At 36.9% G+C, this 12,285-nt stretch overlaps 1 protein-coding gene across 3 annotated transcripts in view; it reads left to right on the plus strand.

Moving 5' to 3' along the window:
* LOC150101351 (methionine synthase-like) overlaps positions 1-12,285 on the plus strand; it is an 815,136-nt gene that overhangs the window by 775,300 nt on the left and 27,551 nt on the right. For all 3 annotated transcript variants that reach the window (XM_090400909.1, XM_090400910.1, XM_090400911.1), the window contains exon 34: positions 9,632-9,835. In XM_090400909.1, coding sequence (XP_090257035.1) covers positions 9,632-9,835 — 204 coding nt within the window. The remainder of the gene's footprint in view (positions 1-9,631; positions 9,836-12,285) is intronic.

The raw sequence follows: 12,285 nt of genomic DNA on the forward strand, positions 1-12,285 counted from the left end.
AGGAGTGTGCACAATAATAATGATAATATAATTATTACAACACAAATTTATAGTGTTAGAATAAATTATGCTTGCGAAAAAATTTATAGTGCTAGATGTTTCACAAATTTTAACTTTTGAAAGTTTCTTATAATTTTAGAAACTTGTATAGGAATTTATAATATAACAATGAGAAAAACTTTCTCATTGTTATATTATAGATAAATTTATAGAAGATAAATAATTTAAACCTTTAAGAGAAAAAAAATATATGGTATTTGAAAAACAGTAAAGATTTCAGACATTCTTAGAATTGTATCCATTGGCACTGAAAGAGAATTTGCAACACAAAGACTCCACATTTTACAGGTTCATGTTCCATGTAATCATTATTATTATTATTATTATTATGTGACACCTCCAGGAAGTCCAAATACTCATCGAGAGAAGGCACCTTCTCTACAACTCTCTGTCTCCACTGCATCATCTACACCAATGCCATCTACTGTCCACGACCACTAGTATTTTCACAAACAATCACAAACATTCATGCCCAAGACGGGATTCCAACCTCCAGGGAGGTTTCCTGGAGGTTAGCATATCTTCTCTCCAGCCTTTTGACTGGAGATCAGATATGCTAACCATTCGGCCACCAAGCCAGTCTGGTTGGCCATGATGATAGTTGCAATTCGCTGTATTGGTGGATTGAGCTGTAGAGATGGAGAGATAGAGCAGGTGCCCTCCCTCGATGAGCCTTTGGACTCCTTGGAGGTGTCACATAATAATAATAATAATATATATATATATATGAGGAGTACCTAAAAATAACTGGAATTATTTTTTTTAAATTTTTATTAAAGTTTATAATACCATATTCTAGTCTCCTTCAAAATACTCTATATGCGAGTCACTGCACCTGTCCCAACATTTTTTCCACTGCTGGAATCAATTCTGGAACTGTTCAACTGGAATACTGTTTATGGCCTCCAGCAATGTTTCTTTCACTTTGTCCACATCAATGAATTGCTGCTCTTTAATGGTTTTTTTTCTTTATCTGTGGGAAGAACTTGTTCCCTCAAATCATGGCAAACATTCACATGATTTTTTTTTATCATCTGTGAGCAAACAAGGAAAAATTTAGCAGACACACATTTCACTTGCAAACTTTCTGTTAAAATTCACTGACATGAAGTTCATGACAAATTCGTCTCTTCAGAAACTTGGTCAGTGGTCTTTTGATGATCTTCATTGATTGCTTGGCAAACCTTTTTGATATTTTCATCATTTCTGCTTGTCAAAGATCAGCCAGATTGTGGTTGGTCTTCAACTGACATGTTCCCATTTTTGAAATGGGCAAACCATTCATAGACCTGCATTTTACTTAAAGCATCATCCTTAAAGGCTTGCCGAAGCATAACAATAGTTTCAGCTACAGTTTTACCCAAAAGAAAACAAAATTTCATGTACACACTCTCTGTTCCTTGTGGTAAGCCATCACAAAATTGCCAAACTTGCTTGTAAGCACTAACAAAAAAGCAGCCAGAACAACAAACCAGTTCACACAAGATGATGTCACTTGCCAGACTGGTGCAGAAAATTGCACACTCACGATACCTAGCATCATTCATAACTAGAAAATGCACACAAGCCAAGTTCAGATTCCGGTTATTTTGGGGAAAGATATGAGAAAGTGCACAAGGTTTGTTTTCCAAGTCAGGAGATTGTTGAGGAGAGTGAAAGGCAACAGTGTGGTAGGATGGTAAGAAGAGTAGTTGGTGTGTTGCCTTGATATGATGATCATTGAGCTTGAAACTGTGAGCAGAAATCAAGAATGATACACTAACATAGCTGTGTGAGGTGAGAGATGTGCAGTTTTTTGATATGTGAAATGTATTCAAAGAATGAATAGAATAGAATACATAAATGAGATGGATCACATTTAAATGTTTTGGTGTTAATCAACTGGAGTGACTGTTGCTAGAAGGAAGGCTAATGGAGTAATGTGAACAAGAGATAGGAGGAAAACAGAGCTGAAGTGAATTAGCAGAAGAGTAAAACAGGTGAGACCAAAGTGTGTGTGTGAATGGAAGGGAGAATAGTGGCAAGAGATGAGAATGTGAGAACAGGAATGCAGGGAAATAGGGGGGGGGGGGATTCACTGAAACAGTGTATGGAGACCAGATTGGGAAGTTGCTGAGTCTGGTGAGATATATGGACTAAAAAGTTATATAGGAGCAGGTGTGGAGAAGTCATAGATGAAGGGTTGCATAGGCAAGAGTTGGTTATAGATGAAGAAATGAATTTTTTGCTTGTTTACAAATGCCAGGATTTATCAGAAATAAGAAGATAAAATGAGTGCATTAGTTAATTTTATTTGCCCCAAAATAGTTGAAATAAGTAAAATGTAGTGGGATGAGAATGATATCCTGACAGGAAGGATATGGTAATATTTATTAGAATCAAATATTAGCATCAGGGAATAAAGAAAAATAAATTTCTTGAGTTCTTGAGAGGAAACCAACTTAAGCAGTATCTAACAGAAGATATATGAGGGTTAAGGGTTTAGATCTGTTTTTATAATCAGAGAATGTAATCATGAATCGGGTATCTAATCTTCCTTTGGTTAGTGAGAGTGAATCATGAAGTGACCACCTAGGTTGTAGCTTCTGTGATGATATATGTGGATGTATATGAAACTACAAAGGCCAGTGATTATGAAAACTTAATAAATAAATGGGACCTATATCATGGAAAGAGGAGGTGGGTGGAATGGAGACATATGCTGCTCCAGCCCTCATCTAGAGGTGTTTAACATCAGCAATGCCTGAGTTTGTTCCAGAGGTGAAAAGTCTAAATAAGATAGGAGTAAAATGGATGAATGAAGAGATTAAGTATGCAGTATAGAAAAAGGAGGCTTTATGAAGGCAGTACAAGATGAAAGGTAATAATGAGTTATATGAGAAATACAAATAGCAGGCCAGAAAGTGACTTGGTTGGTAAGGATAGCAAACGTACAGTATAAACAGTATTAGCTAATGAAGCCACTAAAAATCATAGAGTTCTTGTGATATGTGGCAATTAGAAGAAAGAATGATTATGGGTAGATAATGTTAATGGTTAAGATGGTAAATTGGAAACTAATGCAAAGAATATAGTTGAGGTATTCACCGAGGATTTCCTCAGTATATTTCATCCTCATTAATGCAATATCATATGAGAAGCTTGATTGTGAAGAGAGTGGTGGTGAAGGGACTGATAGTGAATGTATTAGAACCTACTTATAGTTCTGACACCCCTCTGATTGGATTCTATCAAGAAGATAATTCCTTATGATGCAGTAGTAAGACATAGCCCTTTATAAGCACAGATATAAGGGAGTAAGGCAAGTAAACAGGGAGGAGAGAAGAGAAAGATCTAGTCAGGTAAAGAGAGAGTAGCAAAATAAGAGAGGAGGAAGTCTATACAGGCATTCGGAGCAGAATGAAAGGTTGATGCATGATTTTCAATATTCTCTGATAAAAGACAGAAACTTCTGTCAAGGTAAAAGACAAGAAGAGTGTAAGAAAGAAGAAGAACCTAAGCAAAGACGATGGACACAAGACTGGTACACAACAACAGAGGAAGAACAATTATGAAAGAATTATCCAATAACCAATGTAGAGGGGCACCTAAAGTCCTGTTTGCACAATGCCTGTATCAATGTTGCATAAGTCACACACACACACACATGGTGAATTCACTAAAGAATAGGGACAAGTCCTATAGATGATTAATTAGTGATAGTTTTTGGTCAGCTATCTCTGATTGGCGATTGAACTGCCCATTCAGTCTCCAAAAGTTAGACTAAAATGGCCTCTCCTACTCCCTATATGGAAACAAAAAGGCATTAGCTGAGCTGATAACATAGATATATTACTATAGATTAAGGTGCATTTGTTAGAAGTATAAATACACTAAGCTTGGAGTGTATATAGTATTTTGTTGAGAAGTTGTATATAGGAGAAATTTTGAAGGAATTAAGTGGAAGAGATGAGATATTATTATTATTGTTATTATTTTTCTTCTTTATTATTATTATTTCTCCAGTATCTCCATGCAGTCAAAGATTCAATGTAGGAAACCCATTCTAAACCAATCTTCATACAATACCTAACATACCTCTCATTGAACTCTTTCAGTGATGAAGCACTCATGCCCACTTCTGGCAATCCATTTCACTCATTCAACAACCTCCAAAGAAAAAATCTTATCCTACACCCTTGCTAACCATACTGTTGTACATTTTCCAGGAGCAATCCCTTGTCCTTTCCCTTCCTGCCATGTACTGAAAGTCTTCAGTATTAATCCTATAAAATCCCTTTAATAACTTATTATGGTTCTATTATTTACTCTCTTGTTTTCCTATCACTTAGTTTTTGAAGCTCATAGACCCTCAATCTATTCTCATTGGGAGCATTTTATAAACTTATCACAATCTTGGTCACTTGCCTCTGGATCTTTCCACTACTTCTTTATCCTGGACAAGGCTACCAGATCTGCATGCAGTAATCCAGATGCAGCCTTATTAAAGGGGAATAATAACCTCTTTATCGCTGCTTGTCAGAGTGTTCTTCTTCAATAGCCACCTTTGTAATATGTCCTTTAAACTTCAACTCTCTGTCCAGAATAACCCCTAAATCCCTGTTCTCACCAATTTCTTGGAGTTCAGTTAAGTACTCCTCCCCCCAGTGTACTTAAGTCATGTTGGAGGATCTCTATATCATCTTCATCGACTCTTGCTCTATGCAGCTTTGTGTCATTAACGTACATAAGAATATTTCATCTTAAATCATTTTCTGTAGCATTTTCCCTTTCATGTTAGGCTCATTGGCCTGTCACGGACAAGTAACTTGGCTTCTTAGAAACTGAATACTGTTTGTGATAGAGTAGTTAACCTAACTGCATTGTTCTGCCTATGGCTGTATTTATGAATTTGTTCTTCTGGTCATTTGCTTGTTTTGCAGGATGAAAAACCCAAGTTTCCAGGAGGGAGAACCCTTCCACCTCCATATGATACTAGCTAACTCACATTCAGTTCAGGAACCCTGATGATGGTTCTTTGCATCTTAGAAGGGAAGGACATCCAAGAATCATCTATGGATAACTTGAGTGAGGAAGAACATGATGCCCCTGAGATCTTACAAGGCGAAGTGGAAATGGCACTGCAAGAAGTGAAGAATGGAAAAGCCCCAGGAGAAGATGGAATTATGGTAGACTTCTTAAAACTGGGAGGAAGCCCTGTCATCAGACAGCTGACTAAACTCTTTAATAAATGCCTAAAACAGATAAAAATTTCAAAAAATTGGAACAATTCACTTCTAATATTAATTGTTAAAAAGGGCAATAAGGAAGAAATTAAAAACTACAGACCTATAAGCCTGCTCCCCACCATATATAAAGTTTTCACAAAAATTATAAATAATAGAATAAAGGCTAAACTAGAGGGAATGCAATCCTGTGAACAAGCTGAATTTAGAAAGAATTACAATACTTTGGACCATATTCACACATTAAGACAGCTCATTGAAAACTCAATTGAATACAATAAACCCTTATGTCTGGCCTATATAGACTATGAAAAAGCATTTGATTCAGTTAAAACATCTGTAACACTAAAAGCACTTGAAACCCAGGGAACTGAGAAAACATTTATTGAAACACTTAAACATATTTACAATAATGCAACTGGTGTAATTAAATTATATAAAAACAGTGAAAAGTTCCCAATACAAAAAGGCATCCGGCAAGACGACGCCATATCTCCCAAATTATTTACAGCTGCACTGGAGGAAGTCTTTAGAAGCCTTGATTGGGAAACAAAAGGAATAAACATAAATGGAGAAAGGCTGCATCATCTGAAATTTGCAGATGATATTGTCCTAATAGCAGATAATCTTGAAGAATCTGGAAGAAAGGCTAAATCAGCTAAATGAAGCCTCCAGAGTAATTGGATTAAAAATAAATAGAGAAAAAACAAAAATAATGATGAATAAATATATTAACCATAGAATTGTCAAAGTTGAAAACCAAGAAATAGAATAAGTTACTTCATATGTATATTTGGGCCAATTGTTATCCTATGAGAAGTGCCAAAGAAAAGAGATTGAACGAAGAATTCACCTTGGATGGATGGCTTATGGGAAAATGAGAGACATACTCAGAAGTGACATCCCTATGAGTCTAAAAAGGAAAGCTTTCGATCAGTGCATACTACTTCCTGTCCTAACATATGGAGGAGAAACATGGACTTTAACAGAAGCCCTAAACAAAAAGCTGAGAACAACACAACATCACATAGAAAGAAGTATGCTAAAAATAACATTAAGAGATATGAAAAGAAATATCTGGATAAGATCTCAAACAGGCGTCATGGATATTGTAAAATACATTAAACAGGCTAAGTGGAGATGGGCTGGCCATATTGCCAAATGCAGTGACAGGAGATGGATTAGAAAAACAACAGAATGGAGACCAATGGATGGAGCAAGACAAAGAGGAAGACCAAGAAGAAGAAGGTGGAGGGATGAACTGGAACAAATTACAGGAGTGAGATGGATGGGAGAGGCAGAAAACCGAGTGATATCTGGATAAGATCTCAAACAGGCGTCATGGATATTGTAAAATACATTAAACAGGCTAAGTGGAGATGGGCTGGCCATATTGCCAAATGCAGTGACAGGAGATGGATTAGAAAAAACAGAATGGAGACCAATGGATGGAGCAAGACAAAGAGGAAGACCAAGAAGAAGAAGGTGGAGGGATGAACTGGAACAAATTACAGGAGTGAGATGGATGGGAGAGGCAGAAAACCGAGTGATCTGGAAAATCATGGGGAAGACCTTCGTCCAGCAGTGGACAGAACCAAAAGGTTGAAGAAGAAAAAGAAGAAGAGGGTGATAATGTATCAGCAAACTAATTATGATAGTCACTATTATTGATACACAGCACAAAGGACACTGACAAGATATACTAAATATTATATGATAAATTACAAAAATCCCCAAAATTCAAACTATCCACAGTCAGTATGATCTAACAAGATTACAGATTCCCTGTAATTTTAAAGCAAATGCATATCTTTTTCCATTGCCATCTCATTACACCTTCCTACACTATATTTGCCTTCTAGCAGTCTTTATATGTGTAAAAAAATATATGTGTGTGTGTAAAAATACACACATGCACGCATGCATGTATTTTTACATATATTTATTTATTTATGTATATATTTCACACACACACACACACACACACATATAACATTGTTATATCATATTTTTTTATTCTTCAGTGCAATCAGTAGAATATATATACTTCCAAATACATATACATGGTGTTCGGGATAAATTTGACATATTTATAATTAATTATATTTTTCCGTAAGTTACATGTATTAACACACACTTCTCTTCATTTAAAAGTTTGGACCCTTCTTCATTCATATACAAGATGTCAGAAAGGATGGATAGCTGGAACCCACCTGAATCATGGAAGAGAATAACTTGTATCATGATGATTCGTGCCCGCCATCAAAATAAGGATATTACGACTGCTGCCCAATGCTCCCTGAATACAGTAAAAACAATCAGGCATGAACTAGAGACTTGCAATGGTGACTACGAGGATGTAGCAAGAAGAAAGATCCCTAGCAGACGATCTGATTGCGTTCGTACAGCAGAATTCCTCGCAAATCTGCAGGAACAGGTGTTGAAGAACCCTGGCATTGGAATTCGGGCTTTGTTCGTGGAGTTGCTAACTGTAGTCAAGCCCTGGATAACAAGGGTAGCCAATGGTAGGCCGTATGTATGGCAGCAGGATTCGGCCCCTTGCCACACCTCTGGGAAAAGTCAAAAATGGTTGTCTGAAAATTTCTACGACTTCACCAGTCCAAATGTTTGGCCTCCAAACTCCCCAGACCTTAACCCCATGGATTATTTTGTATGGGGCGCAGTTGAAAAAGACACCAATCGCACTTCCAGTAATACAAAAGCCCAGTTAATGGATAAAATTAAAACAGTTTTTGCGGCCCTTCCCAGGGAGACTGTAGCATCAGCTTGTTCGAGGTTCCGAAGCAGAATTGAAGTTGTGATCGATGCTAATGGTGGTTATTTTGAGTAAATCTTGTTGATAGTATTGTAATTAACTCTGCCTGTAATGTTTTTTTGTCAATTCATTAAATTTAATAGATACAAAGAAGATTTTCTTTTTCCTTACGAAACTGTCAAATTTATCCCGAACACCCTGTATAATAAAGTGACAAGAGCAGTTAATGAGGGAAAGGCATATACTGCCATTTTTTTGGATTTTGCAAAGGCATTTGACAGGGTGCCACATAATAAGCTGATATTTAAGTTGCAGCACATGGGTTTAAATGTCGTGTTAGTCAAATGGATTCAGGATTGGCTGACTGATAGGTATCAGAGAGTTGTGTATGATGGGGCAATATCAAGGAAGCAGAAGGTTACAAGTGAGGTTCCACAGGGCTCAGTATTGGGACCTGTATTGTTCTATCTTTATATCAGTGATATTGTCAATGGATTGCAAGGGGACATTCAGTTGTTTGCAGATGATGTAAAGTTGGGAAGGGTTATCAGTAATAGTGCAGATGTGGCAGCTCTGCAAGAGGATTTGAATAAACCAGACAGATGGGCAAATAAATGGGGTTGTTGGTTCAATGCAGTAAAATGTAAAGTCTTGAGGTTTGGGATCCATCGATGGGAGGATGCATAGTTGATTGGAGAAGGTAGGGGAGACGAGATCTGGGGGTGATGATTGATAGAAAACTTCAGAGAGCATATTGCAAAGGTGGTGAGGGTAACTCGGAGGATTGCTGCAATACTAAGAAGGACACTGACCTGCAGATATAAAACAGTTATCATTCCGTTGTATAAGGCCCTGATCAGACCACACTTAGACTATTGTTTTCAGATTTGGTCCCCAGGATTTGAAGGGGATAAATTGACTGTGGAAAGGGTACAGAGGCAGATAACAAAGATGGTTTCAGAACTGTACAATATGAGTTATGAGGATTGACAGAAAATGTGGACGACTGCAGAGTTCGGTGGATAGAAGAAGGAGAGGTGATATGATCGAGACTTTTAAACTGTTGAGAGACAGTTACAGGGTAGACATTGGAGAGTTCTTTCACTTGGTGGAACGGGGGGAAGGAGCGATGACAAGGGGCCATCCCTAGAAGTTACAAAAGGAGGCTGTATGTAAGAGGGTGAGGAGTGGTTTCTTTGTGTGGAGGGTGGTTGAACCTTGGAATGCATTGCCTGAGTGAGTGGTTGGAGTGGGGACGGTTAATGGGTTCAAGGCGTGGTATGATAGACTTTGTATTTCCTAAAAACGACCTCCACGATGAGTCTTTTGACTCCATGGAGGCCTGGATAATAATAATAATATATGAAAATTTTATTACAACAAAATACAGATTTCTTGACTATAAGTTATTTAAAGATATGATAATAAAACTATAGTGTATTTAGCCTTTTTGTGTGTGTGTGTGTGTGTGTGTGTGTGTGTGTGTGTGTGTGTGTGTGTGTGTGTGTGTGTGTGTGTGTGTGTGTGTGTGTGTGTGTGTTATCCTTATTCTTGTTCATATGATTTCAAGGGCATAAGACCAGCCCCTGGATATCCAAGTCAACCTGATCATATGGAAAAACAGACACTTTGGAAACTTATGGATGTCACAAAGAATACAGGCATTAGTCTCACAGAATCTCTTGCAATGATTCCTGCGGCATCTGTATGTGGACTGTATTTTGCCCATCCTAAAGCTGTTTACTTTGCCACTCATAAGATAACTCGGGAACAGGTATTCGTATATATTTTTATTTATTTATTTTTTTTTTTTGCTTTGTTTTGTTTTCTGTTTTTAATTGCTATATTTGGTAAAGTTTTGCCAATTTCAAACTTTAAATTTAAAAAAAAACCTAATAATAATTAGATTATTTGTTTTTAATTGAAATATAATTGATGAGAATATCTTTTTTTTTTTTTCCAACATAAAAATGTTGCACAAATTCACATGGAGAGAAGAGGCTAGGAATAAGAAAAGTCTCATTGACAATGTTATTGTTGATAGTGATGACTTCTCCCTGGTGCAGGACACCAGAGTGTACAGAGGATTTGAAATTGGAAGTGATCACTATTTAGTCTTGAGCAGGATAAAATTGAATTTCATATTGAAAAGAATAACATGTAAGAAAGTTTTAAAGTGAATAAAAGTTGAGCAGCTCTCAGATGTGAACTGTAGACTAAAATACAGAAAGATTATTGAAAAGAAAATGAAAGAGTTTGAGAACAGGAATCAAACCTTGGAGATTCAGTGGCAAACTTGAAGAAAACATTGATTGATTCTGCCAGAGAGGCATGTGGTGAGGTTGTGTGCAAGGATAAAAAAATCAGAACTCCCTGGTGGACACAGGAAGTTAAAGAGGCAGTGAAGGAAAAGAAGAAAGCATATCAAAAGTTCCTGGCAAATAAGTCAGCTTTTACTCTTACAGAATACAGAGACAAATGTAAGAAAGCTAAACAGTGTGTAAAACTAGCTAAACAAAAGTCATGGGAGGACTTTGGCAAGAATATAGAAAATAAATATCAAGAATGTGGCAAAATATTCTGGAGGTTGTTGAAGAAGCTTAGGAATGGAGGAAAGAGTGCTGTAAAAGGAGTTAGAGATGATAAAGGTGACATGAAAACAGGAGAAAAAGATATCCTTGAAGTATGGAGTAATTACTTTGAAAAACTGCTAAATGAAACAAGCAGTGATGACAGCACAGTGATAAAAAACACTGACCAGGCATGCAGTCAGGAATACATATCCATACTTGAAGTAGAAAAAGCCATCAAAGGCTTGAAATGTGGAAAGGCAGCAGGAGTAGATGATATTTGACCAGAAATGCTGAAGTATGGTGGTATAAAAGTCTTGCAGTGGCTGCACTGCATAGTTCAGAAAGCCTGGACAGAGGGACGAATTCCCGATGATTGGAGTAGAGCTCTCATAGTACCCATATATAAAAAGGGAAATAAAACTGAATGTGAGAATTACAGAGGTATTTCCCTACTGAGTGTTCCTGGCAAGATCTATGCCAGTATACTTGAAAAACAGTTGAGAAGAATTGTGGAAGAAAAGCTTGGTGAAGAACAAGCTGGATTCAGGCCAAATAGAGGCTGTCAGGATCAGATCTTCACTTTACGACAAATAGTCGAGAAAGCATGGGAATATAACAAAGATCTGTATTTAAGTTTTGTCGATTTGGAAAAGGCATATGACAAGGTGCCAAGAGAGAAGCTATTCAATACGCTGCAGTTATATGGTGTCAATGGGGCATTATATCAAGCTATACTTAGTCTTTATTTGAGTTGTAAGTCAGCAGTTAGAATTGAAGGAAGTACAGGAAGATGGTTTAATGTTAAATCTGGTGTGAGACAAGGATGTACATTATCCCCTCTGTTATTCATTATCTATATGGATCACATTATGAAGGAAAGTGGTATTAAAACTGATATCAAAATTGGAGATGTTAATGTCAGCTCTTTGCTTTATGCGGATGATGTTATACTTCTAAATAAATCCACTACAAGTCTGCAAGATTCTCTGACTAAATTGAATAGCTGTTGTAATAGATATGGTATGAAGGTCAGCAATAAAAAGACAAAGACAATGAAAATAGGCAGAATCACTGAAAATGTCAACTGTGTTGTGAATGGAGAACCTGTGGAACAAGTAAAACATTTCAACTACTTAGGCATAATTTTTACTAAAGATGGTAAATTAAATATAGAAATAGACAACAGAATCAGCAAAGCTGGTATGGTGGGAAGTCAATTGAATAAATTCATATGGAATAAGACAGAAATTAGTCGGAACACTAAATTAGCTGTATACAAGACAGTGTTCAAACTGATTTTAACTTGTGGATCTGAGAGCTGGGTCAGAAGTAAAACACTTGACCAAAGACTAGAGACCACAGATATGAGAGTCCTGAGAAAGATTAGAGGCATGAATAGATGGCATCAATGGCAATATCATATTAAAAATGAGGATATTAGGAAAGAACTTGACATTGTCAGCATCCAGGAATGCATTAGCAGAGCTAATCTCAGGTGGTATGGTCACTTAAATAGAATGGGAGAGGAAAGATTAGCAAAACAAGTGTTCTCTGCCAGGTTGGCAGGAAAACGACCCAGAGGAAGACCAAGATATAGGTGGATTGATACGGTATATTGCCTTAGACGATAGAAATATGAGATCTGATAATG

This window comes from Typopeltis vanoorti, chromosome 11 (genome assembly GCF_054136105.1).
Source record: "Typopeltis vanoorti isolate ZY-2024b chromosome 11, IOZ_Tvanoo_1.0, whole genome shotgun sequence".
NCBI classification, from domain to species: domain Eukaryota; kingdom Metazoa; phylum Arthropoda; class Arachnida; order Uropygi; family Thelyphonidae; genus Typopeltis; species Typopeltis vanoorti.